Source organism: Thermobia domestica, chromosome 2 (genome assembly GCF_964235325.1).
Source record: "Thermobia domestica chromosome 2, izTheDome1.hap1.1, whole genome shotgun sequence".
Lineage (NCBI taxonomy): Eukaryota > Metazoa > Arthropoda > Insecta > Zygentoma > Lepismatidae > Thermobia > Thermobia domestica.
The window spans coordinates 151,689,167-151,703,755 of NC_137455.1; the positions used below are offsets into that span (position 1 = coordinate 151,689,167).

Genomic DNA, 14,589 nt, shown 5'->3' on the forward strand with positions numbered 1-14,589 from the left:
TCTACAGCTTCTGACCTTTTACTCGCTTTGAAGCTGTAGACACTTTCACTCTTGAACTTAAAAAAGATGGTTTAAATTTCATTGAATGGCTCTAATGTAAACTTTACATTTCTACATATCTTCAAAGTCGGATATCAAGACGTCGGCAAATGATCCTGTAATACTTGTTACAGAAAGCCATGGGTTGCTTTGCTTGGAGCATTTATGATTTCAGCTGAAGTAACAAACTGATGAATCGTTGAATTTCTAGGAGCTCTGCATAACTTACTAGAGGACGATCCAGCTCGCTGTGCCGAATAAACTCCTATAGAGTCTCAGAAAATTTTCCAGTGAAGCTTTGTTCTGTGTTGGCTCGAAAATAATAGTGTCGCTCAGCGAACCATTGACATTTATTCGTATATCCTGTTGTATATTCAAGGTGTCAGCAAGGATAAGAAAGTTTCGAGCTATCAGATCGTATCAGGTATATTAGAAGAAGGCATGTTTATTCCTAAACTTATATTTTTTAAAAAACTTGGTTCAAAAGTAGAACTTTTGCTTAACTGAATTTCAAACTTATTCTCCTCTCAAACTTTTACGGACGCGATAAAATGAAGAAAATCCTCTTCCTGTGAAAAACGTTGACATTGGTTTTGCAACAGTGCTGCCTCTACGAAATGTCAACCAATAACGGATTTGGACATTTTCTATTTTCTCCGAAATTGCAGAAAGTGTCTACAGAAATTTGTTTTTAAAAGTCTGAGACCATTTTGTGTTTGAATCTTATTATTTCTGCAGTTTTTTTTTTTTCTGAACTAGTTGAAAATAATTTGTTAGATGACAATAGAGCAAATAGAGATGTAAGGCAGTTCAAAGAGTTTTGTTCGAATCTAAATTTTAAAATAATTATGAATCTGTATTCTAAAACAGCCAGCATTTGGATGACCTTTGGTCAGGGCCGGATTAAGGGAAGGGGGGAGCTTATGGGGACTAGACCCGGGCCTCCACTCGGATCAAAATCTCAACTGTCTATCTAAAAAGAATCATGAAGATACAATCATCATCATAAAATAAAATATGACCAAAAATATGAAACATATCTCCTTAATTTTCCTACTGTATTTTCACAGAAATGTATTAGGCTAAGTCAGCAGGGGCCATATATTTTTTCTAGCCCCGGGCCTCCAGATGAGTTAATCCAGCCCTGCCTTTGGCTAAAGAATTTAGTTCTTCGAATAAAAATGATGTAAAGATGTTAAAATAGTCTTGATTTTCTCTAACGAAATTCAAATCCAGACAGAGGATCTATACAGTATGTAGCAGATTTGAAAAAAAAAAAAAAAAAAACTTTAGTGGCATTAGGACTAATGTACGATTCAGTAGCTTCTTCTAGAGCCTTGAGAAAATATCCGTAAAAAATCCAGGATTCATTATGCACGAAATGATCCTACTCGTTTTGCAGAAGCAACAAATCAAGAACGAGAAGAAGAGGAAAAGAACCTGAAGACAGGAAAATAAAGATGATTCTGACAACTAGCTTAAAGCTGAGGAGTCTAAAATAACAGAAGATGCACACTATTGAGGAATTAAAGCATTTGGAGAAGTGAAATGAATTAAATAATATTCTTATTTTTTTTTTCTAAAGATATGTTGTTAATATATCGCAACCAGCTTTACAGGCAGTACCGTACACACATCCGCCATTTGTCTGTGAGTGTCTCATGGTGACTTTCCTTTCATATGTGTCGAAACTTTCACCATGTGACTAAAGTTCAGATCCAACTTTTTAAGGAAAGATGTTTTATTTCTTGCTTAAGCAGGAATTATTGTAAGTATTTTTTTTTAAATTTCATAATAAAATACGTTTTAGTCCTTTATGTTTTTATATTAATTTTTCAAGTTGATTAGAGAAAAATATGTTGCTTATGTATCATTGATGTGTTTCTTTGATCTTTTTTACCATCAACATGGGAAAGTCTTATGGCTAATTACATATCAAGGAAGATTTCAAAAAATGTTCTGGAAAATGGAGGAATCTAGGAATTTTTTCTGGTAACTTTTGTCGCCACCCTGATTATCACAATTGCATCTCCCATCTTTTTTTCGTTCCTTATAAGGAAAATATCAAGTAACGCTGAAACACGTCTTTAATTATTTTAAATGAAAAGTCCAAACACCAAATTTCATGTCTTTAACCTTAAAGGATTTCTTGATACAGGCATCCTGTTATAATAATGGTAACCCTATCCATTTCCTTTCTTCCTTTCTAGGGGGAAGTATCGGAAGAAACGATGGAACACGTGTCTAGTTATTTTAAATGAGAAGTCCATATACCCTTCTATTGTGCTGCCAAAATGTCTTGAGCCGTGGCAAAAATGCGAACTAAAGCTCACACCCTCACACACCCACGCGTTGAGCCAATAAGGGTTCAGCTGTTGCTAAGCGAGAGAAAGCGAGTGGAATTCCTTCAGCCGATAGCAGCGCTTGCAACGGAAGACTAGGGATCAAGTCAATGTGGCATATTTTTACCTTTCATGTCTCTACCCTTCAAAGGTTCGGAGATATGGACATTGCTGTCCTTTCCTCCCTCTTCTTCGTCGAATTTCCATAAGAACTTTAGTGATACACTGTCACAAATCCTATACACTGTCAAAATTTCAAGTTTCTAGCGTAAGCGGTTTGGTCTGGGCGTTTATCAGTCACTCACCCACACAGGACTATTTCTTTTACATATGTAGACTGTATTGTACAGGAAATGCATTGACTCAATGTCAATTGACCCATTTACCTAGTCACACAAGTGTCGTGGAGTCATGATCTTGTCATTGTAGGTCATTTGAAATTGACTCTAGATGCAGGTATTTTAACAGTCCCAGCTACACTACCACATGCATGTGATGTGGCGAAAAATTGCCGCTGTACGTTGATCCTAAAGCCTGATTCATGGTAACAGAGATTGAGAAAATTGAGCCTGTTTTTATACTGAGAGACAACTATCACTATAGTAATTGACCAGACGTATTTTTGTGGTAAAAAGAGACTGCATGAAAATAACACTTTTCTTTGATCTCAAAGTCTGATTGATGGTAACAGAGATTGGGAAAATTAAGCTTGTTTTCATACTAAGAGGTAGCACCACCACAACAGTAATAGGTCAGGTTTGTTTTTGTGGTAAAATGAGATTGCATGAAGTCAGTATTTCTGGAAAAGATGCACCGCTATTATACCATGTGCGTGGCAGTCAGAAATTATAACAGGAGATGTATACATCAATGTATTTGTTGTTGGATCATGGAAATAAATTATGGAGGGTGAACTATTGCCTGTACATTGTTCCAGTGGAAACCTTGGGCTGCGTCGTGGCGAATGAATGAACAGTTCTCAGTGAAATCGTAGATTACGAAATACTCACCTTCTTTCAGAGGCATCTGCTGATGGGTCACTATCAAGAAATGAGTGTTGAAGAAGTTTCAGAGGTTTTCAGAAAGTATACATGTGAATTCTTTAATAGGTTTGACTAAATAGAAATAACGTACTGCCTTTGAGCAAAACACAATGTTTTGGAAAATTTGTGAAAATCCTATTGTAAGCAGTGGATATCTCTCTTTAAATATTACATGAGCTTCACAGAGATTACACAGAATTATTTTTTCTGAACATGCTTTCGTCTTCCATTCATCTTAATTTTTTTTTTTTTTTTTTTTTTTTTTTTTTTTTCAGGCATCGTTGAATTTATTTCCTCACTCACAGATGCTTTATTTTTTGCTGTTTCAAAATCCTGTTTTACCAGGTTTAGGATTTGGGACATGATAAAAACCTGGCTTTCTGCTTTCGTTGCAGCATAGTCTGATACTCCAATTTCATTTTGAATGTCTTTCGAAATCCAGCTTTTAGGGAGTGTCGACAATATTTGCATCCTAATCTCTTATCACCTGTGGTACGAGGGAAAATAGTTTTTTTTTTTTTATAACGAGTGTGATATATTTTAATACAATAGTGAGATATATGAGAGATGCGATAGGCTTTTCTTGAGCGGACCCAGTGTAACTCCCTATTTCTTCTACCGCATGGCACTGTTATCAGTTGCCAAAGATAGCTGGAGTGCTTCGGACGTCCACGCACACTCCACGGACACGAGCATGGTGCAAAGGACGCAAAGCCGCAGATATCCACAGGGAAACGGGGACAAGTGTTTAGCATTGGGAAATGTACAGTAATGTGCAAGAAGGTCGAAAATGGACGAGAAAATTTCCAGGGTGTTTAGTGATCGGCCCGACCTCGTTCTTCGCTAACACTGGACAACACTACGTGTGTTGAAGAAATGGTGAAAGCAAATCAACGTGTTTATCTAAAGGGCATTGTCAAGGAGCATAATATTTCCCATCTGAAGGCATTGTCATGTAGCTTAATGTTTCCTGTGGTAGTGTTTATGATATTTCCCAATTCGTTGGAATATCGCAAGATGTCTTGTCGGTGGGTTCGTAAGCTTCTTAATGATATCAACAAGAGAAAGCGAACAATCATTTCACTGAATAATTTGCAGTGGTACGTCGGAGAGAGCAACAGTTTCCTGGACTTCATTATTATTGGGGACGAAACGTGAATACTGCATTACACTCCCGAGTCAGAACAGCAAAGCATGGCTGGAAACAATTCGGCGCGCCAGTAACGAAAAAATTCCGAACAATGCCATCGACCGGTAAACTGATGTTAACAGTGTTTTAGAACAGTCGGGGACAATTCCTACTTGATTTGTTGCCAAGAGATGAAACCATTAACGCAAAACGCCACTATTGCACACTTGCCCATCTGCGAGCGACCATTAGGAAAAAGCGTCCTGGTATTTGAGATGTTGATGATGTGGTTCTCGTACATGACAATGCAAAACCGCACGTGACGAAGAAAACAGTCACCAAACTTCATTCGTAGAGTAATAGATTATGAAGCATTTTTTGACAGTCCTGATATTGCCCCCAGAGTTTACCATCTTTTGGTCCATTGAAAAAGTTCCTGCCAGGACAGAGGTTCACGAACGACACCAAAGCGATACACTTCCAGATATATACAAGGTCAATTTTTTGGTGACTTTTTAATATTAATTTCACGGAACTTTACCAAATAATATATCCTATGAAAGTCAATATCAAGAGCTTTAAAATGAAACCAGATTGAAACTCTTTTATAGGCGTTGAGGAAAATGATTTTTTGTAATTACTCGAATTTTTCCTTTTGCAATTTCTCAATTCTTTTATGGGGTCCTGCACAAAAACTGAGTGGCTAAAAAGATCTTCATGGGTAGAGCTAAACCTGTAAAAGTTTTTTGAATTGACATGAATCTGAAAAGTGCATTTATTTTCGTTAATTTGACGTGGAATGATCCTACATCGCATTTTATGCTCTAGAATGAAAATCCTTATATCTTAGAATCTATTGAGACTTGAACACAGGATTATTACTTACAATAACTTTTACTCAAAAGATATTATATTGTACTTCTGCTAAATCATTTAGTGCCTCTCCTGAAACAACCACCACCACCACCACCACTACTAGTACTACTACTACTACTACTACTACTACTACTACTACTACTACCACTACTACTACTACTATTATTATTATTATTATTATTATTATTATTATTATTATTATTATTATTATTATTATTATTATTATTATTATTATTATTATTATTATTATTATTATTATTGGATAGTTCTTGTTCAGATATAATTTGAAACGGAAGGCAAATTAATTGTTTCTTGTTTTTGTCTTGTCTCAACAGCCTCATGAATTTGATGAGTGTCGTTTCGATGTTTCGGTGAATGATTGTGTATGGTACCTGAGGGCAGAGACGCCCGAGGAGAAACAAAGATGGGTTGACGTTTTGGAAACATATAAGGTAAGAAACATTTAAATTAATCTTCCTTATACATTCCAATGTTTTTACATATCGAAGTTTCTTTTTTGGGGGGCGGGTGGGTGGGGGCAGCGGTATTGTTACCGAAAGGTGGTATTTTTGAATTTATAATGCAACAGTACCTTAGTTATCTATGATTATTTAACAGTTTGCTCGAAATATACAGTGTCGACTGTTCAACTCGCTTTGACTTCGATTGTGTTGGAGTGATGAAACCCTCAGTAATACCAGTTTAAGGCCATTGCAGTCGGCTGTCATTACATCAGAATTATAACTGGTGATATCATAGAATGTGCTACAACGATCTGTGCAATAGGTTGGGCAAGAATGTTTTACGAGTAGTCAGGTTGCTTGAGTTTAAATTTGGACATGGAATATCATAATTAGGGTATAATGCACAAGAAAGGTATCGCAAGTTGGTATTGTGAGGTACGGTAAGTATTGTGAGGACGTAGGGCGTTAATACCTATAGAAAGGAGTGAATCTGATTAATTTCAAACATTTACAGTACGAATAACAGAAAAATTCTTGGAGATAAAATGTCACAAGGGACATCTCATAGAACTTATTGAATTACAGAATAAAAGTTTCCCAATATACAGATATCAGTTGTTGTCAAATTAGAATGCATTGTATTTACGTGAAACTGCAGTGAGTCTCAAAATATGGATGGTAAAAAGTAACCATAAAAAGCCATATGAATCATCCACATAATGTATATAAGAGATAATAAAGAAATGTGTAGTTTTATCAGTACTTATGGAAACTGAGTATTGATATGTTTGTATGTTCTTCAACACCGTCCAGATTTGACACGAGAAGATACGTTTTTGTGAGCATCTTCATCTATGGCAGAGTCAATAAATAATGAACAAGGTTCCTTTCGAACTGTCCTGAACTATAAAACCACTCTTTACCTTACTGTAATCTTGAAGCTCGTCGATTGTTGCCAAAATTTGAGGTTAGGAGAACGCTTGAGAGTCCGTGTACTTTTTTTTTTCATTCTTTGACATTATAACAAGAAGAAGTGAGTTCTTCTTACGGAAGCGTTGTGTGGGAAAGAAATGTACATCATAGGCTATATCTTTCAGTTCCGGCAAACCATTGCCTTAATCCGACATACTATCTGATACATGGTAATTTTCAGTGATATATTGCCAAAATTGTATCAAAAATTAATAATAATAAGTCGTTTGTTTTAGTTAATTTTATTTTAAGTTACACATATTTCCAAAGCTAGAATGAACAAGGAAACTACTATTACCTCCTTTAAGCTAAAAGAGAAGGATAATTATGAAAGTGAATGTGAAAGAATTGGTAGATTGAGAATGTAGGAGAAGCCACAAGAAAACTACGGACACGATGTTGTCCACCTCGAACTCGCATGGCTTGGAATAGACAAAAAGTAATTCCTTTAGCTATCCTTTGTAGAATACTGTCATCCTCGTTTTATGTCACCGGCTGTTACCAGTTCTCGAATACAAACCGTACAACGAATGTCTACTGCTTTATTCTTGTGTAGGGACAGTGTAGCCAGTAGAGGAAATTTAGTGTTACCGTTATCCATCAGTGGTTTGCAAAACGTACTTTCGTTTTTAGGTCCTGTCTTCTTGCTGAGATTCGTATCCTAATTTGGCAGAAATCCTGCATCTTGCTTTAGATAGAATCATAGGCTAGTTACATTAGGATCTAGTGATCTACTTCCACGATTTAATGCACGCATGGAGGAAGTGCCCGTAGCTGTTCGGCCTATTTAATGGACAGGTTCTGCCGAACAAGGCATCCTGACGTTGTCCCCAGTTCTGCTTTCAGTCCTTGTGCACGTAGTGTACTATTTAGATCTGTTCCTCGATCTTGACGCTTTAGCTTGTGAGCCCTATTCTCTGAGGGAATGGAATACGTCCACTGAGCGGCAGGACCGAAGTCCTGCCTACAGTTACTTACTGGGAGAGGCGGACCTGCTAGCGAGTCAGGTCCTGCAATGCACTGCAGGCATGATCCCCGAGCGTTTCGAGGCAAGCTCACCTCCCGCACATGCTCGCCATTGCTCAGATACCTGAGATTAGCTCCCATATGCTACCGAATCCCACAGTATGACCACAACCGGGCACAGTCCAACCCAATCCGGAACCCCAGCAGTACCTGAGGGAGCTACAGTCCCGGCCCTGCCTACCTCTATCGTTCAACTGGCAACCGCCTTCGCATGTAGAGGTACCACCCACACGTCGAGATATTCCCATATCTCACCCAGAATCCAGTGGTACTGTTAAGTCACCATTTGTGTTTGGTGCCAGCCCATATCCTACAGTTTCCTCCCTTTCTCTGGGGACGGAGTATCAATCAGTCTTGGCTTACACTGATATAGTATTTAATTAGAAATAGAAAAGGTGTCATTTTAGAAGAAACAGTCATTTGACAGAAATTAATAACTACCTTGATATGGCTTCTTTTTTCGTACCTAACTCAAAGCGATGCAAGTATATGGACAAATCTGTCATTTATTTGTTAATAGTTGGATTTTCACATTCCTTTCTGCTTCTGTTAATGTTGTAATTTATGTTATTGCAATTTCTATGAAGAACTTCATAGACCCGATATACTGTATAAAATGAGAAGAGTTTATGGCCCATGTTAAATCGAGCTCTTAACCATATCAGCTGTACTCATTCTTCTTCCCTCTTAATTAGAGAGGATGATGTCTCATTATTTGCATGTATTCAGAAGTAATTATCGGTTAGAATCAGTGTTGCACTACTTCTGTTATTTGTGGTATAATTGCTATGTGTTATTCTTTATACACATACTATTACTGCTATTACTGTTACTTATATATTATTTGAATCATTAAATAGTTATATATATTGATGTTCTAGTCAGCTATTAGCATATTTTGAAATATTAAGCATAGGACTTATTATTATTGAAGTTCAGTTATTTACCAGTGTTCTTGATCTGTTTTTTGTGGCAACACTTTACTCGCTTTTTGAATGTGGACTCATAGATATGGAATACGGGTCAGCGATACGCAAGTAAGTAAGTATGGAGAAATGACTGCATATTGCTTTTAAAATTCACAAGTAAAACGAAGTGTTTGTTGCCTATCGCTACTTCTTGGTTCTAGGTTTGTTGTGGAATAACGTATGCTTACTTGACCAACATAAATGCTTTCTTTTTCTATCCGTTCGTACTTTTGAACACATTCATTTTTCCATTTTTAATGGTTTGTTCTGATTTTTTTTAGGCTGAATCGGGCTATGGCAGTGAAAATAGCCTTAAACGCCATGGCAGTGCCATTTCTTTGACGTCGGCAACTTTGTCTGCAGCCTCTTCATCGAGTTTCAAAAAGGGAAGAGGTAATTAATTAGCTATGTAGTACATACTCAGAGTATCCTTCTTTCTGATAAAACAGTACTATTTATACTGTACAGGGTGGACCGTACGGATCAGCTCATTGCATTTTATATAATTTCTTGTTGTTATTCATCAGGTAGACTTAGTTTCTTTATTATTTGTTCTTAATGTGTTTTTACTTGTATCTTAAGCTGGGAACAGCCGAAGCAAATAAACGTATAAGCTAGAATGTAACATTTGATCAAGGCAGGGGTGTATACCTACTTTTGGGTCACCCTGTATAATTATGCATTATAGAGATGTAACAAGGTGCATTATTGGAGCAAAATCAATACGAGGAGAGAAAAGAGCGATTTTGAAAATAACCAAGTAATTGTATTACTTTATTAAATGAGTAAAATAGCTTTCATGCAGAAGCAAATACAAGTATGTTATACATTGAAGACTTAAACTTGTAATTCAGAATGAATTATTTGTGTATGTGATATTTTGAACTTAAACGTTTTATTCAGATCATGTGATGAAGATATTACATTGTAAATATTTACTTTTGTAGGCTTAAAGGAGAAATTGGCTGAAATGGAGACGTTCCGTGACATTTTATGCCACCAAATTGAAACGCTTCAAAGCTATTTCGATTCATGTGCAGAAATAGCAGCATCCATGAATGACCCGGGGAAAGAACGACAAGGTCAAGGTAGGTGATTGATTTTTCATATTTATCATGGTTAGAGTATCATAGGTTTACTTTCATTGTAATATTTAGTGTAAAAGATAAAATAATAATGTTGCTAAGACGCTAATATTAAGCATGTTGTTTATGCCACGATAGTTTGGGGACTTAGAAATAATAATTATTAATAATCCATAATTACCAGAGGTACTTCAGATTGACTGATTTTCAGTACGGAGTGAAAAAGAACACATGTTCTTCGCGGAAGTGTTCACGAATTCAGTATTGTTTGAAGAGGAAAGAATCGAAAATGTTCACCGCCAAACTACGGTATTATTGGTTTTACATGAACTTTGCCCAATTTCGCGATCACAAACTTTATTGAAACTCACACTCAGTAATTATGAAAATTGTCGCGAAAACAGTTACGTTTGGTTGGAACAAAAATCCTGAAGCAGATAGGAAAATTAGTTAATTACCAGAAAATAGTGAAAACGTAATAAGAGTTTACGTGGGCGGATGGATAATAAGTCCGGGCCACCGCACTGATTGTTACTGTTCTCTTTTCTTTCTGATTTTACGACCTACGGTTATGCTTTTTAGGCAAAAGGGACGAATTAATAAAAGTGAATGATTATAAAATAATTGGTGGAATGGTAATATAGGAGGAAACGATAGAACTCCGAGAAAACTCATGGAGACGATGTTGTTCCCCACAACTCGCATGGCTTGGCGAATCAAGGACCATCGCTCTCCTACTGAGCCCCCGTGCCCCCGTCCCCTGTCTCATTTCTTAAACCATGTATGGTTGGGAAAATTAATGAAAAATTACTGTAGGAAAAAAGTAATGGTAGAAATTAATTAGAAAAATTATTGATTAAAATTAAAATTGGCAGTTTTTTAATTCGATGCAATTAGAATTGTTTTGAACAGTTAATATAACATTTAATGGACAAAATTATGAACATGGGAAAATTAATCGATTATTATGAATAGTTAGGGCAGCGTTTCCCAACCTTTTTCAACTTGCGGCACACTACGGGTGTAACTTGAATTCTCGCGGTACACTCATAGATATTATTATTATTATTATTATTATTATTATTATTATTATTATTATTATTATTATTTGCAAATATAAAATACCATGGTATTTTTTCTGTGATTACTGTTCATCTTCTCACAGAGATGAAAGCTCGATCACTGGTTTTCTCCTATGCTAATTCATTATGCTTTTTTTATTATTGTAATTTTAAAATAGAAAACAATTGCAATGAAATATAGGACTCAGATTTTTAAAAATACGCTTTCTTTTTCGAAAACTGTATCCAACCTTTCACTAAGAACGAAGATCACTAAATAACGAACGAACAAACAAATGTCTTGTACTTTTTAACTTTGATGTTTTAACCAAAACCGGTGCATATCATTGCAATCACACAGCTTGCGATGCGTCGAAGTCAAAACACAGCTGTTGAACAAAGTGTTGTTCTGTCATTCACGTGCGAATGAGTGTTCTACGAGCGTTCACTTGACGCGTACCGTAGAAGTGCTTCCATTTCTCGGTATTAGTATGACTCAATTGAAGCGTGACATAGCAACTAACCGTGAAAATGTGTACGACCCGAAATACTGTCTGCTACACAGTAATAGATGTAGAATAATATATTACAATTACAGTATTTTTTTCCATGGTAGAAATTCATAGTAATGTGAAATACAAAAATATACATTTTTTCCTATGTCTTGCAATTTGGTTGCTATAGAATTAATAATTTTGTTTCGATTTCCTCGCGGCACACCAGCGGTACATTCGCGGCACACCGGTTGGGAAACGCTGAGTTAGGGTTTGTAATAATTTTAAAAACGAAGACCAGCAAGTTAGAATAGCAATAGTGGTAATTATGAAGTTACCTTAGTGACAACTGCAGATAGTCAAACAGCGGTTTAATTTATTAGGACTATTAACTTCTTACGTATTATAACCATTCGTACAGTCACATCCACATCATTATATTACAAAATTTTCAACCATTTTTTTCCTTTATAGGATTCCATATCTTAATGGCTGGAAACTTCGTAACATAAATGCTACACAACTTCTTATCGTTATAGTAAACTAACTTTTGTTCATCCGATAATCCCATTACTGGCACTGGGGCGGCTCAGTGGTAGAGCGTTCACCTCTGGTGCTTGGGGTCCCGGGTTCGAACCCAGCCCCCGCCAAGTGAACTTTGTGGTGGACAAACACCGTGTGCGTGGGTTTTCTCGGGGTTCTCCCGTTTCCACCCACTTTCTTCATTCCACCATTTCATTCATTACTCATCATCACCGTCTCCTTTAGCCTAACCGGCATAAACGTGGGACGTAAAACTTAAAGATTTCATTTCATTTTTCCATTACTGGCACGACACAAAAGGTCATTATCAGCCACTCAACCACTGCTACTATTTAAGTGAACTCAGTTCACGTAAGGGGCCGCGGTGGCTCAGCGGTAGAGCGTTCACCTCTGGTGCTTGGGGTCCCGGGTTCAAACCCTGCTCCCGCCAAGTGAACTTTGTGGTGGACAAACACCGTGTGTATGGGTTTTCTCGGGGTTCTCCCGTTTCCTCCCACTTTCTTCATTCCACCATTTCATTCCTCTCTCATCATCACTGTCTCCTTTAGCCTAATTGGCATAACCGTGAGACGTAAAACTCAGAAATTTCATTTCATTTTCATTTCAGTTCACGTAATAAGGTTTCCATAAGGCTGGTAATTAGTAAAAATAAAATGTCATAAAATTAAAGAACAATTTTATCAATGCTGTAGTTAGAATAGTTCTTCTTGCTGGTGTAGTGATTAGTGCGCGGATCTGTAGCAAGGGGGCCTGGCTTCGATTTTCAATGGAGAGAATTGAAATTTGAACGCAGTTTCGAGGTTCGAATTTCATCTTCAGCTGTAGGTCCACACAACAGATCTTAATATAATGTATAAAAGATAGTAACAGTGGTGTGTGTGTGTGTGTGTATATATGTGTATTTTGACGTTGAAGGGGTACGTATAACTTTCAATAATAGTAATTTCATTGTTACATAAAGTTCGTGAGAGAATGTCTCGTAATAACCCAGTATAGTGTAAGTCTAGTATAGTCATAAGTAAATAACATTAATAAAAAATAAGTAAAACCCACATGTAGATATCCTTGCCATGTCTTCATCAAATGATCCTCATAACTCATACAAAAATGTAAATGACCGCAGTTACGACGTCATTAACTGTACCCATAGATTTCTGGACGAAGAAAAACTATGAACAGACTACTAATTTATTTGAACATATTTGAAAGTACTACATTGTTTACTTTCTAGATTTCCTATATTTTTTACTGCATGTATTATTCATGCTCAGCAGTTTGTTTTCCGAGTGTTGAAGGAAGTCATTAGAAATACTAACTTTGTCATACTTGCCTCTTCAGAAACTATTAATTAGGGAGAGTATAACGCAATAACGAATCTTTACCTTGCAAGCTTAAGTTGCTTCTGTTTGACCATCTGATAAAACAAGAGTACCGCCGCACAGTGGTCGTAATAAAAAAAAAAAAAGGACAAAACCCCAGAAATGAATTCCATCACTGGAATGAACGGCTATAGTTTTTTAGTAGGTGAATGTCCACTCTATATAGAACAAACCTGTGTATTATCCTGACATCACTCATTCATGAAAAAAATTCTGTCAAAAATGAATGATAGGCTGTTCTTTAAAAAATGCTTTTCGTGTGGGATGGTATGACAGAATTGTTCTCGCAAGTATATTGATAGTTATGAAATGTTAAATATTGACATTGTTGATCAGAATATTAGCAATTTTCTAAGGACAATAGCAGGCCTCTGAGGCACTTCATGTGCGCACTGGGAGCATAATTTCAACACACTATTCAAAGCCAATGCTTTGTTATATATTTGTAGACTTTTAAAATTTTCTCAGCAAGTTCAAGGTTTCTTTTTTGTTTTAATCAGGGTTGGCTGGTTTAAACCAACTAAAAAAAAAAAAAAAAAAAAAAAAAAAAAAAAAAAAAAAAAAAAAAAAAAAAAGTTCGTAAAAGTGTAAGTGTTCGTAAAATCGTGATGAATACGAATACATATTTGTGGGTTATCACGTTTCACTCCCGTATGTTATTCGTATTATATTCAGCTACATTCCCCATTCATTACTCAAAGAGATTATACTACAAAAGCAACTTTCGTTTTTTTATAAGTTTATGAATGTTTCTTTTATGATTTGTTATAGTTCGTTATTATTGTTATGCAGTTGCAATCAAAGAAAAATTCTTGAAAAAAAAACATTCATGGAAGTGAAGTGAAGAAGTGTTAGAATAACAGGAAAAATGGATTAAGTGATATGTGTATAAATCGCAATTACCTTCTGTAATCTTTTAGTGATCATAATTTAGTGCACTAAACTGTCTTTAGTGTTAATAAAACAGTTAATCAGTGTTCTACAATTTAAAAAGAAGAAATAAACTCTTCAATCTCCTAGGAACAGTACCTGGTGAGATCTTACCAATTTATTTATTTATTTTTTTTATCTTAATTAATTTATTAGTGCAATTGTGGTGTTAAAAAGTGGTGAAAAATAATTAATTATTCGAAATTAAATATTCATAATTTAATTGTAATTTCTTTCG

The 14,589-nt window shown here is 36.0% G+C and overlaps 1 protein-coding gene across 1 annotated transcript in view; it reads left to right on the top strand.

Annotated features, from left to right (window-relative positions):
* cert (ceramide transfer protein) overlaps positions 1 to 14,589 on the top strand; it is a 210,991-nt gene that overhangs the window by 23,600 nt on the left and 172,802 nt on the right. The window contains exons 2-4 of the mRNA XM_081747262.1: positions 5,765 to 5,881; positions 9,141 to 9,252; positions 9,807 to 9,947. Coding sequence (XP_081603388.1) covers positions 5,765 to 5,881; positions 9,141 to 9,252; positions 9,807 to 9,947 — 370 coding nt within the window. The remainder of the gene's footprint in view (positions 1 to 5,764; positions 5,882 to 9,140; positions 9,253 to 9,806; positions 9,948 to 14,589) is intronic.